General features: G+C 49.2%; 9 protein-coding genes and 2 non-coding genes across 11 annotated transcripts; 6 read left to right on the forward strand and 5 right to left on the reverse strand.

Annotated features, from left to right (window-relative positions):
* The first annotated feature begins 127 nt into the window (after window positions 1–127).
* BJY04DRAFT_104392 (uncharacterized protein) lies at window positions 128–1,197 on the forward strand. Its single transcript, XM_073707984.1, has 3 exons — window positions 128–634; window positions 697–869; window positions 927–1,197. The coding sequence occupies exons 1-2, from the start codon at window positions 283–285 to the stop codon at window positions 846–848; spliced, it is 504 nt and encodes a 167-aa protein (XP_073568762.1). The 5' UTR covers window positions 128–282; the 3' UTR covers window positions 849–869; window positions 927–1,197.
* A 963-nt stretch (window positions 1,198–2,160) lies between these two features.
* BJY04DRAFT_220548 (uncharacterized protein) lies at window positions 2,161–2,610 on the forward strand (the record flags this gene model as incomplete). The annotated part of the gene is made up of 1 exon (XM_073716899.1): window positions 2,161–2,610. One exon carries the CDS (start codon window positions 2,161–2,163, stop codon window positions 2,608–2,610), a length of 450 nt encoding a protein of 149 aa, XP_073568763.1.
* Window positions 2,577–3,363, forward strand: BJY04DRAFT_194472 (uncharacterized protein). Its single transcript, XM_073712062.1, has one exon. It carries the CDS (start codon window positions 2,698–2,700, stop codon window positions 3,304–3,306), a length of 609 nt encoding a protein of 202 aa, XP_073568764.1. The 5' UTR covers window positions 2,577–2,697; the 3' UTR covers window positions 3,307–3,363.
* A 63-nt stretch (window positions 3,364–3,426) lies between these two features.
* BJY04DRAFT_194473 (uncharacterized protein) lies at window positions 3,427–4,057 on the forward strand. Its single transcript, XM_073712063.1, has one exon. It carries the CDS (start codon window positions 3,512–3,514, stop codon window positions 4,025–4,027), a length of 516 nt encoding a protein of 171 aa, XP_073568765.1. The 5' UTR covers window positions 3,427–3,511; the 3' UTR covers window positions 4,028–4,057.
* Window positions 4,058–4,890: 833 nt separating this feature from the next.
* BJY04DRAFT_t117 lies at window positions 4,891–5,039 on the reverse strand. Its single transcript has one exon. It is a non-coding gene; the product is annotated as a tRNA-Leu (tRNA).
* Window positions 5,040–6,487: 1,448 nt separating this feature from the next.
* On the reverse strand, window positions 6,488–6,560 carry BJY04DRAFT_t116. The gene has a single exon. It is a non-coding gene; the product is annotated as a tRNA-Lys (tRNA).
* Window positions 6,561–8,204: 1,644 nt separating this feature from the next.
* Window positions 8,205–8,621, reverse strand: BJY04DRAFT_194474 (uncharacterized protein; the record flags this gene model as incomplete). The annotated part of the gene is made up of 1 exon (XM_073712064.1): window positions 8,205–8,621. A coding segment is annotated over exon 1 (259 nt), but the record flags the coding sequence as incomplete, so codon positions are not given.
* Window positions 8,622–10,796: 2,175 nt separating this feature from the next.
* On the reverse strand, window positions 10,797–11,069 carry BJY04DRAFT_194475 (uncharacterized protein). The gene has a single exon (XM_073712065.1). It carries the CDS (start codon window positions 10,963–10,965, stop codon window positions 10,810–10,812), a length of 156 nt encoding a protein of 51 aa, XP_073568767.1. The 5' UTR covers window positions 10,966–11,069; the 3' UTR covers window positions 10,797–10,809.
* A 652-nt stretch (window positions 11,070–11,721) lies between these two features.
* Window positions 11,722–13,119, forward strand: aah1 (adenosine deaminase; the record flags this gene model as incomplete). The annotated part of the gene is made up of 1 exon (XM_073719077.1): window positions 11,722–13,119. Exon 1 carries the CDS (start codon window positions 12,010–12,012, stop codon window positions 13,117–13,119), a length of 1,110 nt encoding a protein of 369 aa, XP_073568768.1. The 5' UTR covers window positions 11,722–12,009.
* Window positions 13,120–13,162: 43 nt separating this feature from the next.
* On the reverse strand, window positions 13,163–14,631 carry BJY04DRAFT_104427 (cytochrome P450). The gene is made up of 2 exons (XM_073707985.1): window positions 13,906–14,631; window positions 13,163–13,849 (listed from the first exon to the last, which is right to left on the reverse strand). The coding sequence occupies exons 1-2, from the start codon at window positions 14,495–14,497 to the stop codon at window positions 13,212–13,214; spliced, it is 1,230 nt and encodes a 409-aa protein (XP_073568769.1). The 5' UTR covers window positions 14,498–14,631; the 3' UTR covers window positions 13,163–13,211.
* Window positions 14,632–15,435: 804 nt separating this feature from the next.
* On the forward strand, window positions 15,436–16,663 carry BJY04DRAFT_194480 (complex I 24 kDa subunit family protein). The gene is made up of 3 exons (XM_073712066.1): window positions 15,436–15,613; window positions 15,698–15,988; window positions 16,039–16,663. Exons 1-3 carry the CDS (start codon window positions 15,491–15,493, stop codon window positions 16,435–16,437), a joined length of 813 nt encoding a protein of 270 aa, XP_073568770.1. The 5' UTR covers window positions 15,436–15,490; the 3' UTR covers window positions 16,438–16,663.
* Window positions 16,664–16,802: the final 139 nt, after the last annotated feature.

The raw sequence follows: 16,802 nt of genomic DNA on the forward strand, positions 1-16,802 counted from the left end.
TTTGGCAATAATTGCCTGGTTGTATTTACTTTAAGAGTCCGTCTCTAGGTATTTAGACCTCCTCGAGCTGCACCATTATTACGGACACCGCAAAGTTCAACACACGCATCTCTGACAACCACGTCATCTGGATCTTACACCCCAACTCACCCCACAGCCTATCTACAACCCAAGCAATTAATCCCTTCCTAACTCTGTTCGCCTCTTTGTTCTATTTCTCTTCCTTTCTCTGCCCCAGCCGTGCAAAGGCCATTTCCGACTTTTCCACCAGCACTATACTCCATGCCTCGTTTACAAAACACTACGCCACAGCCTCCCATCATCCTCAGCCGATGGCTCTCCGGCACAAACAGCAGCCTCGCAGCTGATCGTCTGTCAGATCTACAAGCGGTGGGTGAAATAATTGTTGTGTCGACGCGGTTTAACTACTCAAAAAAGAAAAATATGCGTGCGGCTACAACAGAAGTTTCGACTAACAGCCGACGCTGGCATTGCTATCAAGTGACTGGAAACTTCCCAGTTGCTCCAGAGTCCAGATGCCATCCTGCTGGCATATCACGTGAATATGGACAAGGACCAAAGCGTCCAGTGGCCCCGAGGGGAATTACCAACTCAATCATCAGAGAACTGCTAAGTAGGTCTAGTATATTATCGCCAACCCGCACATGACTGACATTCTAACCAGACCGCTTACAGACCAACTGGAGGGAATTCAGAGCCTGAGCAGCTCTCTGAGAAGCACAACCCCTCACAACTCCCTTGCAGCCCCAACCTCGTCATTATCGGCTGTATTGATCCATCGATCACCTGGCTTTCAACGGAGATTTCAAGTGCCTAAGATTGATTAGTCCTTTTTCAAAATGCGTTAGGTTTCTTATACACTATTAAGGAGTACCTGAATATATTCTGACGTCAATCCTCTGCAGAGCCCCGGTCAGTCTGGTCACCCACGAGCCACTAAGGCCGTTCGTCATTGACTTCGTGTCTCGGCTACTCCTATTGGAATGGTTCCTTTGGCTGTTTACAGTTATCAGCGGCGTCCATTATGTCCTCTACGCAAGTCTTAGCCCCAAGGCCCGATACGAGAAATCGTCACGGCCAGAAGATACAATGATAAGTCGCGCTGGGTCCTGGAATACCTTTCTTTTTCTGCATGGAGTCATGAACCCAGCCCCTCTACAACTACCCTGTCGAAAATCGCAGATCTGTCGTCACAGCACCGCTCAAATTCTACGCGCATTCATGAACTCAACCTAAGCGCGGCGATGTCACCGTGGAGATTCCACCACTATATGCGTCACAATTCGTATTCAACTCTCACAGATTGGTTTCCCGTCTATTGAGATCATCTTGAGCAGGATTGTGTGGGAAGCATTCAATATCGCAATTTTGCGATCGTTCGTCGACGGGCAGCGAGAAAGGTGCAACGTGAAACCGCAATACTACTGCAGCAATACCTGCTCGCAAGCCACGGATACCTAGGCTTCCTATGCATGATCGTGTGTCTGGCGTACTTTGCATCCTCCTAGATCTCAAATCGCATTTCAATTCTTCTGGTTTCTTTGATTGTCAAACTTCACCTGTCACCTCCTTAGTTTCCTTTCTTTCGTCTCATCTTTCGTTTAGTCTATCTTGGCTACTCAACAAACAAAACAAAACAATTCGATCAAAGGACGCATGCCAAAAAGCCCTTCTCACATTGTTGCTCCGTTTCTGGTCATGGTTCACTGCCATACATACCCTTCAGCCGACTCGAACCACGAGACTCACTTTTCATCGTTATGTCCCTATCTATATGCCTCCAATCAGCTGGTACTATATTCCTCAAAGACAATCATGACACGCCTCTGACCCCTGAGTCTACACGTTCCGGCTCATGCTTTTGTGGTCCCAAACTACCCGTGACAAATCCACAACTCTTGACATCGGACATGTCTCAATAAACAAAGCCAAAGACAGCATGATTTCTTTGCTTCTGAACCGGCCAGCAGTAAAGGAATGCTATTTAAATGCTCAACTCAACGACACCATAAGTGACAATCGCTAGGGCAGGCGAATAGATGAAGTCTGGCGCAAGCACTCTCGACCTCTTAAGTCAACAACATAAGTGACCTACAGTCACATAATTCCACTCCGCCGTCTGATTATTTGCTTTCTACCATGGCCAATAACAACCACCCATTTGGCCCCCAGTTCCCATTCCCTGCAGAAGTCACCGCAAGGATCTTCGAGTTTGTCGTCGGGGTCACGCCAGCTTACGTGAACCGCCGAACCTTCCCGGCATACCTCCTCACGGTCAACAGAGCCTGGAATGCAGCTCTCCGGCCCTATACCACTGCTGACTTCAGCTATGATGGCGATGCCAACGACATCGAAGACCTCTGGAATTTCGTCGAAGAGGTGGTAACCCAGCCTAACCGGGCGAGAGAGTTGAGGCAGCTTACCTTTACTTCCGCCAGTCTCTTTGAGCGGTTTGAGCCCCAAGACGTCAGTCGTGTCCTCGTCACGACATTCAAGCATGGTGATAATTGGCTTCGCAAGCCTCGGGGTGCAGCCCAGGCTTACAACCAACCGACTGTGATGGATAACGACGACGTCATTTTCGCGTGAATCGCACCGGAATACCTAAACCAGAATGGCGAAATCAAGCATGTTCATCGGGATAGAATTCTCACCTGGTACCTTCGTGCCCTCTACATGAGGAATCGAGCTTGGGTTGAACAGGCTTTCACCGATATAGGGTTTGACCAGGGCACCCCTATCGGAGAGCAAAGCTTGTCGACCAGGGCATGTAGAATACTCTGGGGAGGGAAGCACGCAGAAGGCTACCAATGCCCCCTAATTGCCTTAGCTCTAGCGTATTGCTTCAGGGTCCAGAATTTGGCAATCCACGTCTGGCCTGAAGCGACCGACCCTTGGTTGAGGAGGATCGTCGACTATACACTGGGGACACCAGGCTATGCGGCCTTCTTCACCCTGAATGACCGTCCACTGCGGAGACTAAGAACGCTTCAGGCCGGGCCCAAGCTGATCCGCCAAAGGAACAGTCTCCACTACTCAAGGGACCCATTCGAGATAACCGATGTTAAACTACCCTTTCACCGTTTTACCTGGTTGCAGGAGGTCATGTTCCAACATGTCAGTGTCGGTGCGAATGTTGCTGCAACCCCCAACACGGCAAATAACACTACTCAAATCGAGAGACTTACCCTGAGCGGCCCCATCTATGACCAACTTCAGCTACCAACATGGGGTTACCCTCTCTCCGCGCCTCCAACAGCTCAGTTTCCGCCTTCTCGGCGATGAAGGGGCCTTCCACCAGGTAGGAACAGGATGGCCCATGACGACGCAGACACCACCGGCTCCAGCTGAAGGAAGGGGTCCCTCTGTTTGGCAGCAGCAGATCTGGCCCATGCTCCAGCACCTACGCAACCAGTTAGAATACCTGGACATCTACCAGGATGCAGTCAGCGATGTAACAATAGGGAGGTGGCGCGCAGACAACAATTTCATGGCACCATTCTGCGCCTCCTTTGCAGATTTCCCGGCCCTGCGCCACCTCACCATATGCCCTCTCATCCTGTGCGGATACCGGTGCCCAAACCCTGAGCCCGACCGTCTCCGCGCCCACATACCCCCGAACGTGGAAACCCTATGCCTGTGCGGGGAAAACTTAATACACGTCTGCACTACCCCGCGCGACGATGTAGCCGTCATTAATGAGGTGCGGGGAATCATCGCCGATTCCACATCGCTCCGCTGCCTTGTCGTCGAGGGGGGTTGGGGCTTCAACCGACCCAATGATCCCAATATCGCCCTGGTTCAAAACGAGGCTGCCGCCAGGGGCATCCGATTCCGCCAGGGCACGCATCGCACGATGTTTTATGGTGGGAAGAATACGTGGATCGGCGGTACGACGTTGCCCGGTGCCCACCAATGGGTGACTTTCCAGTGGGATGAGACCATGGCGGCCCAGCAGGTTATCCCGAGAGGACTGCGGGTGCAAGGCTTCGATGGGGAGTTATGAGGCACGCGTTGACGGCGGGGGCAGTAGGTAGTCTAGGCGGCCGATGATGATGATGGTGATGGCGATGAACATCGACCGATAGTCAATTGGTGCCTGGAAATATTTGTAGATATCCTCCGTAGACCGCGTGTGATTTTCTTCTCTTGAGATACCTATTTGCTTGCTGGGCAGACGCTTGCTCTATATATGGAACGGAGGCATTGTTCTTATGGAATTTTATATAGAGGACTGACTATTTGTATCATTCAGGCTATTTTTTCATGCAGCCAGTGCACTGCCACTCAATCCTTCTTATTAAACAACCCTAACTGCAGGGGCATGAGCCCGACTTGTTAAACCTAGAGTTCACAATATACTAAGTGACTAAGTGTCGAGAGTATTTATTGGCCGAAGGGGATCTTCAGCAGACCACAGCTCTAATAGAAAGGAGAGGGCATTGTGCCTAGGATTGAATACTACTAACCCGGCTATGTGCACCACTCAAAGCTACCAAATGACTCCATCACAAAAGTTGAACTCAGTGGTCCTTGCGAGTCGCGACACAAGCAGGTATAATACACAGATAGATATAAAGCACTGCCATCAAACTAAAGGAGTTTATTCTAATTAGAGTAGAAATAAACACATAACCCTAGACTTGAAACAAACAATGACAGCATCCTCCTACATTGTTTGTTGCTTTTACTCCTTGAAACAAAGGCACTAGTTCTAGGGTACTTCTATATCCACTGGAGAGAAGCCTCACGAGTCCAAATCTTGTACTTTTCATTCTTAACTTTTTACCTTTTACTCCTACAATCCTTATCACAAGTAAAAAAGGAAGAAAGAAGATCAAGGAAGCAAAGCAAAAAGAGTTAATCATTTGACAAGGACGAGATTCGAACTCGCGCGGTTTCCCACCAGTGGACTTCCCAAGGTAAAGGCATATTCGTTCAAGGGGACGAACCTTGAAGATCTAAATCCTTCAGGGATAGGCCTAAAACTGGCGCCTTAACCACTCGGCCACCTTGCCTTGATTTATTAATTAAGTGGGTTATTTTTGAGAATATATTTTTTAATTCGGTTTTTTTTTTTTTTGGCTCGTAAGAGGGGAATAGAGGGGGTTGGTCAGGACAAGGTATTTGCTTGGATTGATGGAAACTTATCTCTGGTGCTTACTATTGAAATTCAGGAATCTAAAGTTCAGAGCCTCTATTTCTATCAGGGAATGCAGCCCTGCTCATAAAAATGGTCAGTGTAGGTGCAAAAGCATTTCTGGTATACAATACTAAAAGCTATACAACCACGCCCGCCCGCCATGCCACTACTAACAGACCCTGAATAGATAGATAAACAAAGAGAGGGCCATAAACAGCTATAAGCACCTTAATCAGACTAATCATAACGGGTTTGGGGGATCTTAATAAGACAGGAAAGTACATTTTCTAATATTCATGCTGACCTTTCTTTTAACTGCACTGAGCTATATTCCCTCCTGTCAGTTCTGTGAATCTGAAACAATGGAAAGAACAATATAGTATCATCATATAAACAGTATCTTAGAGTTAGATACAGTTTTGATTTACTGTTTATTAGGGTTAGCAGGTATGCGAGTTTAAGATTCTCTAAGTATTATATAGTAGAACTAGGCAGGGTTTTTAATATAAGTATGCATTTAGAGTAAACATAGAGGAATTACACGACATAAATCCACAGATAGGGTCTACTACTAGCCTTGAACAACAGCTGGGAGTTATCCGTTTACGGGTGCGGGTTACCCTAGAGTCAGAGACCCGCCATGACATGTCAATAGCAACATTATCTATCCTTACCTCCATTCTTTCATTTTGCTCTAGCTAGGGTTTGTCTGATCTCAGAGACCAGTCCATGTTGGGCGTATTCATCAATCCAGTTTGGAGGACTCTGTTCTACATGGCAGGATCACCCAAACCATCTAGATTCTCGCCCTGTTTGCATATGAATTATGGTTGGGGTCTTCTGCCTGGTCAGATATGTGATAGACGGACGAGCTTACTACTGACTTGCCGGTTTTTTGGATTTCAGTATCCATTATATGTTGATTTGAGCCGGTTGTTGACCTAATATATATACCGCGCATGCCGATAGAATGGCCCCGATGATGTCGCGCAAGACACAGATAAAATTACTGCCTAAGTCCAGACAGAGCGGCATTTGATATTAACAAGAACGAAGAGGCATACTTATAGTATAGGCCAACCCCCTTTCAAGGTTTAAACCACGTCTGTATCCATGGAGCAGAGGGCCTCTAAGAGCAGCCACTTGCAGGCAGGAGCTGTGTAAACCTTAGCATTTCAATGACAAAGACAGCAATAAATTTCAGACGGTGTATACATAATAATTATCTTTGCAACTGGAGAAAGAGATCTCGAAAGCTTTCCTGAGTCGCTGTGAAGCCTCCAAGGGAGGAGACGAGGGAAAAAATAAAATTAAAAAAAGAATAGCCCAACGCGGGGGTTGAACCCGCAACCTTGAGATTAAGAGTCTCACGCTCTGCCGATTGAGCTAGCCGGGCTTTTTGATGTAAATCAAGTTTTTATTTTAAAATATAAAGCTAAATCAATTAAGAGAGCTGACTGGCGATTCATGTAAAAACTCTCGAAACCGAGACTTGGATGTTGCGAGCCCGTATGCTTTATACTCTCTAGGTATAATAATCTTTCTATATTTGTGAGGCAGGCGGAATTCTCAGCTAGTAATATACTCTAATTCTCCTGCACGGAGGACTAATGAATAATCACCTGCTTAATTAAAATATAGTAATCAAGAAGAGAAATATACATCTATATACATCTATATAGAATTGATAGCTCTTTCTTATATAGAAATTATATAAACTTGATAGGATCCTTATAGTCCTACGGGATAAATCTAGTATTAATTCTCTATAGATTTAGGAAATCAGACCTTCATTCCCTAACATTCTTTATCTCTTCTTATAACAACCGGCTGTGACTTATATTTCGGTTAGAAAAGGAAGATATAGGAAGTAATTGGTGGTATAGAAACAAGTACAGCCCTAATCAGCCCTGGTACCCTGGGCCTTTGCCCAATCCGAAGAGTCATGCCCATGAATATCAGTAAGATACTTCTCGAACTCATTTAGCATCTCAATTATTTGCTTAAGGTGACGATACTGCACAACCTCGCCCCGAAACTGCGCTAGGAGTGTCGCCATTCGAATCGCGTTTCTTATTTCCCGGCCATTCAACTCGTGCATGCTCAGCCTGTCGATGTTTTCTTTGAGCTCGTCGATGCAAGTGTGGACATCGGATTTTTGGAGACCATTGATGAATTTGTCCAGATTAGACGGCGGCTGGATTTCTTGAGCGCAAGGAATGGAGGTTTAGTTGGACCCTTGACTTGAAGGCTTCGTCGAAGGTGCCGACGCGATTTGAGGTTAGGATGAGAATACCCTGGTAGTATTCCAGAACGCGGAGAAAGACAGATACGAGAGCATTTCGCTGTAGGTCCGAAGGGCTACGTTCTTCGAGAAAGATGTCCGCTTTGTCGAGGAGGCTCACGCAATCCTATTTGGTACCCAGGTAGAAGACAATCTCTAGGTACCCCTCGACATCTTCTGCGTTGGTGCCAACATCGCCGCATGTCATGCGGTATAAGGGACGCTTGGTGAGCTCTGCGACTGATTTGGCTGTAAGGGTCTTGCCCGCGCCGGGCCCTCCGTGTAGGAGAATGAGTCCGTTTCCTTGCCTTCAATAACGTCTGTAGAAGTCTTTGCTTGATTATGGGAAGCGATAAGGGTCTTGATTAGCTGCTTTTTGGTCGAACGCAGAATTAGGTGTTGGGAAGCATCGACATTTCAAGTAACATCTGTGATTCGATCCACCACAAGGCCTCTGCAACAGAGCTAATCAGTGAAGCTGATACCAAGCTTGGATATTGTAGATAAATGACGCCATTTCTTGCCATGGGAACTAATGCGGGAATGGTTGCGGGAAGCATGTATAGAAATGTACCATCTGGGAGCTTTTCCTGGGTGACATCTGGTCCAGTTTGATCAGAGCGGACATTTCCTTCCCTGCTGTGTATCTGACGGTAGGTTTCAACGTCAATTATTAACCGCGGACTTGCCTATAACACAGCGTTGCGACTGAGGGAGACACCTCCGAGGGTAGGTAGGCATTTAGAACATACCATTCGGAAGGCAAAGCTCAACGAGTTAGGAGAGTATCCTACATATTTCCTCTGTCGGCATTCCCAACATCTCAGACCTCTTCTTCGTAGCTGCGCAGCAAGCCCCGTTCGATTAGACCGAAAAGGACACACTTCCAGCTCTTCTATCTCAAGTTCCTCACGTTAAGGTGGCATGATATAAATAGAGATGTTCTTTCCTCAAAGATCCTGCCGTCAAAACCCCAGGACCTGCAAAATAACTGTACACGAGACGAGTTCATTTGAATACAGCCGTCAGCGGTAAAGGCGCAAGGCTCTTTGCTCTGATAGGCCACGACCACAGTATCAGGCGCAAATAGTTTTGTCAAGTGCTTCGAGCTGACTTCGCCATTTTGAAAGAGTGTCAGCAGCGGCATACTCTTCTCCATACATGCTCTCCATGAGCTACAAGAACATGTCAACTTGTCGTTCGTCTTCCTGATCGAAGCTAGGTAATGGTTGCAACTGCCCTTACAGGCAAAAGCAACGTAATAGAGCCTGGCAATACTCACATTGTTGTGTAGGTCCTCAAGTTGCTCATATCTCATTCCCGTCAGTTTTTCGAGGGCTTTTATAAGAGACTCTGAAACCAGTTGCACGGTCTGCTTCTTCGGTTTTGCCTCCTTACCGGACTCACGTAGATACAAAAAGCGGGAGACTAAGTCATAGATCATTGGGTGTTTAGGCTGCCTAAGGGCCTCGAAGTCCTCCTGAATTTTATGGCGATACTGGTTGCAGCTGTAATTGCGGTGGACAGCGGAACTGGTACAGACATATGCAGTGTCAGCTCTCCGACAAACTCGGAATACGTGGAGAGTTGAATTGTTTCATCTGCTTCGCAAAACCTTTCTGCGCCTGACCCAGATCAGGCGGCATTGTGCTCAAGGATTGCATTAAGCTGTCTATACTGCTTGAGATTCAGCACCACTCGCTAGGACTTGGTATGAAGACCATTTACTGTCTGAGTGAGGCTTCACGAATCATAAATTTACCCCTGCTTGATCCTAGACGATAATGATGGTCTCAACTGTCGCCATAGTGTGTGTTTATTCCTAAGGCGATTCCGCTGTCCTCAGTAGGCGGTGCCGGGAGGGATATGATTGCAATCAATGGGGAGTTTGGAGATTGATGGAGGACATGTCATGAGCCTCGGAAATGGGCACAGCTAGTACCTTCAATGTCAACTCAGGTCTTCAATGACATCTCGAGAAGTATTCAATAGGTGAGTGGCGTGTGTTGGTGCGGAGGTTTCAATCACGACAAAGGAGTCCTTAGCCACAGAGTAAACCCTCCTGGCTAACGAGCATAACTCAGGTATATTAGCTGTATTGGGGCCTCTTATTGTTGCCTCCAGAGTGTTGTCGTTTGGAATGGCTTGCGATATTAAGTCATCTATGATATCGGGAAATGCATACCAGTCATCATTGGGAAGTGATAGTGAATAGCCTGTATGGTACGGTGTGGTGGTCCGAATGAAACCAACGACCTCAAATGCGAGGTGTCTGGCTCAGTTTGTATCGGCAGGCCGTGCGTTGATGACAAGATGATATGACGCTGGAGCTGAGATCCAGCGCTGAAGTGACTGAAAAGGCTTCATCCCATTCAAGGGCCAGTCATCCAAGGATGGCCACCTGCGGGCAAATGCCCTGCTCTGGATGAGTCTATTTCCTAAACCGTAGCAAAAGACAAGGCAACCCGCCGGTGTATTAGTTTCTGCTTTATCTGAGCGCGGACGTAGACAGGAGGCCGGTTTTTCGGACGGTTGTTCGGACAGACGTTCATGCACGGCTTGCTTAACTTATACATCGAGAACATGTAAGCCCTACCTATCCACCAAAGCACTGGCTATCGCTCGATATAGCCAAAGGTACGGAATAGCGTACTAACCTGACCTCTGCACATTGAAGACTTCATGGTGGCCCCTTCCGCCTGACTCTGGGGCCACCAAAAGAAGCTTTGCATATGCGGCGGCAGCAGCAGAAGCATATTCCTGCGTCCTCCATCTCAAAACACGGGATGTTGTATCGATCGCGTAGCTGATCCCGAAGTCCTGCGCTCTTCACCACGGCTTCCCTGATGCTATCGGGTAGTAGAGGACTGTTGGTTGACTTGAGTCGTCACGACGTGGACGATTTAGTAATTGGGCAAGCACATAGTCCACAGCCATCTGCTCGAGCATTATGTGTCCCAGAAGGCGTAAACAAGACATCCGAGGCCCCTCCTGGGTACTTATACCGTGGGTTATGAGTGGCAATCTGGTCAAGGGACGTCTGTAGAGGTTTGAGTTTATCTTGTTCGTTTCGCTGGCGTTGTCTGGTACCGCAGGATCACCGCTGGAGGGGGCTTTCACTCGCCGGGGGCGCTTGTTATCTGGAGTCATTAAGCACTCAGCGCCGTAAAGCTCGCAATTCGTGCATGGATGTCAGATCTGACTTCATCTTGCTTATATCCGTCATCGAATAGCGTGGCGCCTGCTGCAATTGAGCAGTTTGGTCACATACCCCGTTCGCCATGGCTGTCCCCAGGTCATATTGAACGACGCTCGCAGACCCCCCAGTGGAAGGCCCATAAAAACGTCGCCCAGCCGAATGTCATGCTTTTTTGACGGGACTCCGCCGCCAATCCAACAGGTGAACAGAATCTGACGCGGGGAAACTGCGGACGAGATGGGAAATCGCACTGGCGGCCGAGTTGGTGTCGATTTCCCCAGAAGGAAGGCAAGTTGCGACGACATTGTGCTTTGCCATCCGACAGAGAGAGTAATTATTTGTGTCATGATGGTGGGCAAGTCCTTGCTCTGACGGCCAGCAACTCTTTATCCAAAGCGCACAGTATTGCAATGTAATATTCCTTAAACGAGAGCCGCTGTCGCATGGCTATGGTCGCTTGACAACTTTTGAGAGGTAAGGGAGATTTCGACCCAAGCCGTCCTGTTGACCTCATCACACAGGTCAACAGGAGGGGAGCCGGTGTCAACACATCGAGACTGCAATGCTCATCTCAATCATTGCATTTTCGCCAACTTGCGACGTGAAGTATCTACAGGCATTGTCTCTTGTATCGCATAGCGTTGCATATTTCGATCGTCGAGGAATACAAAGCAAAGAGCTAAGTACGATTGGCGAACCGAGAGATGAAAGAATCACCAACCAAAAAGCTCTCGTGGAAGGAAAGCGATAGAGCTCTGCGTCGTCTGCAGGACCGAAGATCCACAATGAAAAAGGACAGGGGAGGCGCACACCTATGCAAGGCTCCGAGAAATGGTCCTAGAGTGAGGCCTCTACAACATTAACACCTCCTTACGATCTGGATATTATTCTGTACGTCAATTTGTTTGGCTATAAATGTAACAAATATAGCTTGAGCACTTATTGTTCCAAGAGAATAGGCATTTCTCCGGTCTCCGTCGGCCTCCTCCGTTGATCTGATACTGTAGCAGACCCACCTTAGTTTTCTGATCCGCTTTTTTCTATGGTTATCAACTTCAATTTTTGAGTCACCCTCTTTATTCTTTTGACTCACCCAGGCTCACCCGAGGCTTGATATTGGCCACGCTGCGAATCTATTGGCTCTTCCATTAAGCTTACCCGACTGCACGTGGAGCTTGCTTGGAGTTTAACTGCAGACCTACAAGGGTGGAGAATCTATTATCCAACTGGCTGTGATCTATACTTATTTATACCATCTCGTTCCAGTTTATCTTCTTCTTCTTCTTCTTCTTCTTCTTCATTTCCACTTTTACCTGCCTCTCCCCCTACCCCTCTACCTACAGGTAGCTACCAACCACCACCATGTGCCCTTCTAACTCCCCCCAAAAAGACCACTGGCACGAGTTCCTCACCGACCTCCCCAAATGCGAACACCACATCCACCTCGAAGGCTGCCTCACCCCATCCCTAATCTTCCATCTCTCCCAAAAGAACTCCATCCCGCTCCCCTCCCCCACCACAAACCCAGCCTACACCTCTATCGAATCCCTCTCCGCTCGCTACGGCCACTTCACCTCCCTCGACGACTTCCTCTCCTTCTACTTCACCGGCATGACAGTCCTCAAAACCGCCTCCGACTTCTCCGATCTCGCCTTCTCCTACTTCGCCCGCGCAAGCTCCGAAGGCGTCCACCACGCCGAAGTCTTCTTCGATCCCCAAGACCACATGCAGCGCGGGATTGCCTACGACACAATCGTTTCCGGGTACGTGGACGGCTGCAAGAGAGCAGAGAGGGAGCTCGGCGTTAGTACGCGGTTAATCATGTGTTTTTTGAAACACCTCCCCGTCGAGAGCGCCGAGGCGCTATACAAGACCTCCCTGGAGGCCGGCCACCTTTCCAAGAACCCAGAAACCGGAGACAGCCCCATAATCCACGGGCTCGGCTGCTCATCTTCCGAAGTCGGTCCGCCAAAGGACATGTTCCGCTCGATCTACGCCTCCGCATCGGCACGGGGCATAAACTTAACCGCGCACGCGGGCGAAGAAGGCGACAGTTCCTACATCGAAACAGCACTCTCAATCGGCGCGACCAGAATCGACCATGGAATCGCGCTTGCTTCTGACCCGGCATTGATGGCTCGTGTTGCGGCCGAGAAGATCCTGCTTACTGTTTGCCCGGTCAGCAATGTGCAGTTGAAGTGTGTGGAGAGGATTTCGGAGGTGCCGATTCGGACGTTCTTGGATCATGGGGTGCGGTTTAGTATTAATAGTGATGATCCGGCGTACTTCGGGGCGTGGGTTTTGGAGTGCTATTGTCGCGTGCAGGAGGCGTTTGGGTTGAGTGTTGATGAGTGGAGGGTTATTGCGGAGAATTCGGTGGAGGGGAGTTGGGTGGGAGTGGAGAGGAAGAGGGAGTTGGTGGGGAGGATTGGTGAAGTTGTGGAGAGGTTTAGGGGGGTTTTAGAGGGTTGAGAGGTTGAGAATGGTTGAGATGTATAATAATGATAAAAGGTTGCATAAGACGTAATATAGATAGATCATGATACCATACTTCCACTCCTACCTTACAATCGCCGCAACTGGATCAAAGGCCCCCTCTTCGCGCAGGTAATCTTGTCATACCGCTGAAACTCCACCGGATTCCCTCTCCCAGGCCCAGCAAGCACGTCTCCAGCACCTAGAAGTCCGGCCTCACCCACCGCAACCTTAAGATCATACCGCGCAAGAAGAACAGCAACAGTCATCGAAAGTTCCATCAGCGCAAGACTCTTCCCGATACAAGCCCTCGGTCCCGTAGAGAACGGCGAGAACGCAGACTTCGGGTTTGCTGATGCACACTGCTCATCATCAAGCCACCGCTCCGGAATAAACTCGTTGGCACGCTCGTAATTGGCAGGGTTGTGATGCAGGCTGTAGATCCCGCTGCCGATTAGAGTCTTCGGAGGAATGAAGTGGTCGTCAATGGTGACTCCGCCGGAGCCTACTTCGCGGAAGAGGCATGAGGTGACGGAGGGCGACATGCGGAGGGCCTCGTCAATGCAGGCGGTTAGGTAGGGGGTGTTTTCTAGGTCGCGTAGGGAGACGATTGGGTCTGTGGGTGTGAATCTGGAGCGGATTTCGGTGGCAAGTTTGCTGTAAGCGTGGGGGTTGCGGGTTAGGTAGAAGAGGACTGCACAGAGGGCTGTGGCTGTTGTGTCGTAGCCTGGTGGATTCGCGTTAGCACATACGGAAGCCGTTGAGGGGAGGGTTGAGGTGTACCGGCAACAACTAGCACGCTGCTCTCTGATAAGACCTGGCGGTGATCGAGTGCCTCTTCCTCGTTTGAGCCTTTCAGGGAGTTTAGGTACGCGAAAATGTCATACTTTCGTACTTCGCGTGCTGAGGAGTCTTTGATCAGACGATTTAGGAACCCCAGGTAGCGGTTTCGGCCGCGGACCGACTTGACGAAGAGTCTCTTGTCTAGTCTGCAGAGATATAAGAAGGGTGCCCAGAGAAGAACCGTGGCGCGGATGTTTGCATCTTCTATGTCGTCAACAACATGACGATGCTCCTCGCTATCTATTAGGTTGTAGCTGACGCCGAAGACAAAATCGCACATTATATCGAAGGTCAGATAGCTGCACCAATTGGCCATGTTCAGGGGTTTGCTCCAGAGTTCGGAGGACTGGAGTACAGAGGCACGGTCAAGACTGGCACAGAAGCGGTTGATATGCTTAACAAGCTCTGGGGTAAACTCTCTGAGGGAGCTGTCCGTAAACCCACGTCCGATTAGTCGACGCCGGCGAGAATGTTCTTTCCTATCAGACAGCGTGAGTAGGTTTAATCGTCCATTTCCAAGACCCCGGTACATGTCGGGCTTAGATACGTTCTGCCCTGGCGAGTAGATGTCTGCAGGAATTGAGAAAGTGTAGTCTTTTGGAAGCCAGAATGCCCACCTCTCAAAGCTGTAGAGCTCTCAAACATGAGATGATTCGGTCCGTAGCGTACCACTGGGCCTGGCTACAGTTAGCCTACGGCCAGGAGCAGTGATAGACTAGAGTTACCGTATCTCCGATGGCAGAGCCACATGTCCAGATGGAGATCGCCTTTCCAAGCATGATAAGCTGCTCGTGCAGTGGTTACCTTGGAGAGGATTGGACCTGGGTACTTTGCAAGAGGATGGAAATACGTGTAGTATATGATATAGCCGGCCTGAGCAGAGCAGTCAGCCGGTGGGCTTTCCTTCATAGAATCAGAATTTACCAAGTAAGTGGAAACCAGGGCAACGGACAGAAGGAAAACGAATGAGCTCCTGGTAGAGCCCTTTTCAACAAAGTCCATGATTTGCCGTACTCGTGAGAGCACGGATCCATGACCACAGCAGGACTCACGACTGATTTATACACAATTTTACAACTGAATCGGCTCAAAGGATATGCAACATAAATGAGCCCATCCAGGGATAGACACTAACTAAAGTGTCGCTGCATGTTCCCAAAAAAGGCTAGATGCGCTCTCAGCCCTAGCGAGCCGCGGCACTTGGTCGACTTCGAGCATGATGCTCGCTATGTCTTGAGAGACATATAGAGGGGTAGATAGTCGTACCCTAGAAATCATGCCAGGGTCATCGCAGCTGCGGCTGAAGGGAGTGAGATTGTATAGATTGGTGAGATCGTGTGGAAATGGAGATGAATAATACGCTTTTATAGTGAGGTTGGCGGGCGGCGTAATCTCTCGCCGCTGATTGGCTGTTGCGCAGGTCCGCAAATCCGGGAGTTCACAACTTCGGAGTTGAACTCATCAACCTCGCCCTCACGACCTCAATCTTCACCCCCTCACCCCTCATCCTCTTCTCTCGCCAGCAATGGCTTCCAAATTCTTCCCTGTTCTCCCGCGGGCTGGCCGCCAATTGATCCGCCAGGCCCCCCGATTCCAATTCAGACCCTTCTCCGCCGGTCCGCAACGGTTCAGCGACACCCTCAATGTGGTACGTCAATCGCGACAGCTTCACGCGCGTTGCTTCAGTACAGACATTAGGGAGCTTAATCGATTGCTAATGTCATCTTTCTAGCACCGTAATACCCCCGAGAACAACCCTTCCATCCCCTTCAAATTCTCCGAACAGAACAACAAGCTCATCGAGGAGATCCTCGCCCGCTACCCTCCTCAATACAAAAAGGCCGCTGTTATGCCCATTCTCGACCTTGGTCAGCGCCAACATGGGTTCACCAGCATCAGCGTCATGAACGAGGTTGCCCGCCTTCTCGAAATGCCCCCGATGCGCGTCTACGAAGTCGCAACCTTCTATACAATGTACAACCGTGACCCGGTCGGCAAATATTTCGTCCAACTCTGCACAACGGTATGGCAGCATTAGTACAACCGGCGGTTTTATAACTAACACTCCAACAGACGCCATGCCAGCTTGGTGGCTGCGGAAGTGACAAGATCGTCAAGGCCATTACAGAGCACCTCGGAATCACCCCCGGCCACACCACCGAAGACGGCCTTTTTACATTCATCGAAGTCGAGTGCCTCGGCGCCTGCGTCAACGCTCCCATGGTCCAGATCAACGACGACTACTACGAGGATCTTACCCCCGAATCCATCAAGGCCCTCCTTACCGCGCTCAAGGAGTCCGCCACCGCCACATCCGGAACTGTCAAGGTTCCCGCTCCTGGTCCTCTAAGCGGCAGAGACACCTGCGAGAACAGCGCTGGCCTCACAAATCTGCAGAACCCCGTGTGGGACCCCGAGACGATGATGCGAAAGGATGGTGCTCTGGACGGAGAGGCGCAGCCGGCGCAATAAACGCATTACCAAATATCTACTTCTGAGCGAGAAGAAAAGAATATAGTTTCCACGTCGGTGTTGGTTTGTTTCCATTTCCGTTTTCACGTTTCCCTCCCCGAGCTGGTTGACCATCGGGTCCTTGTTATGTATGTACAGTATGTTTCTGGTCTTGCTGAAAGAAAGAAGAGACCAGAGGCTTCAATAGAAGGTTTAGTACCCAATGCACTTATATCACTCATATCAAGCATCATATTGGAAACGACACAAATCTGACCTTCAAATATCCTACTCTGACAAAACAAATCAAAACAAAATACCTGCCCCCAACCACATCAGAAAACCAACCATCAGCCCAATCACCGCAAGACCACAATCAAGGCAAG

This window comes from Aspergillus karnatakaensis (assembly GCF_047715665.1).
Source record: "Aspergillus karnatakaensis strain CBS 102800 unplaced genomic scaffold BJY04scaffold_41, whole genome shotgun sequence".
Lineage (NCBI taxonomy): Eukaryota > Fungi > Ascomycota > Eurotiomycetes > Eurotiales > Aspergillaceae > Aspergillus > Aspergillus karnatakaensis.

Excerpts from the sequence above, each read along its gene's own strand:
- BJY04DRAFT_104392 (XM_073707984.1), top strand. The coding sequence starts at position 283 with ATGCCTCGTTTACAAAACACTACGCCACAGCCTCCCATCATCCTCAGC. Across the intron at positions 635-696 it reads AATCATCAGAGAACTGCTAA|ACCAACTGGAGGGAATTCAG; the intron begins GTAGGTCTAGTA and ends GACCGCTTACAG.
- BJY04DRAFT_194472 (XM_073712062.1), top strand. The coding sequence starts at position 2,698 with ATGAGGAATCGAGCTTGGGTTGAACAGGCTTTCACCGATATAGGGTTT.
- BJY04DRAFT_194473 (XM_073712063.1), top strand. The coding sequence starts at position 3,512 with ATGGCACCATTCTGCGCCTCCTTTGCAGATTTCCCGGCCCTGCGCCAC.
- BJY04DRAFT_194475 (XM_073712065.1), bottom strand. The coding sequence starts at position 10,965 with ATGGCAAAGCACAATGTCGTCGCAACTTGCCTTCCTTCTGGGGAAATC.
- BJY04DRAFT_104427 (XM_073707985.1), bottom strand. The coding sequence starts at position 14,497 with ATGTACCGGGGTCTTGGAAATGGACGATTAAACCTACTCACGCTGTCT. Across the intron at positions 13,850-13,905 it reads CAGCGTGCTAGTTGTTGCCG|GCTACGACACAACAGCCACA; the intron begins GTACACCTCAAC and ends CGAATCCACCAG.
- BJY04DRAFT_194480 (XM_073712066.1), top strand. The coding sequence starts at position 15,491 with ATGGCTTCCAAATTCTTCCCTGTTCTCCCGCGGGCTGGCCGCCAATTG. Across the intron at positions 15,614-15,697 it reads TCAGCGACACCCTCAATGTG|CACCGTAATACCCCCGAGAA; the intron begins GTACGTCAATCG and ends TCATCTTTCTAG. Across the intron at positions 15,989-16,038 it reads TCGTCCAACTCTGCACAACG|ACGCCATGCCAGCTTGGTGG; the intron begins GTATGGCAGCAT and ends ACACTCCAACAG.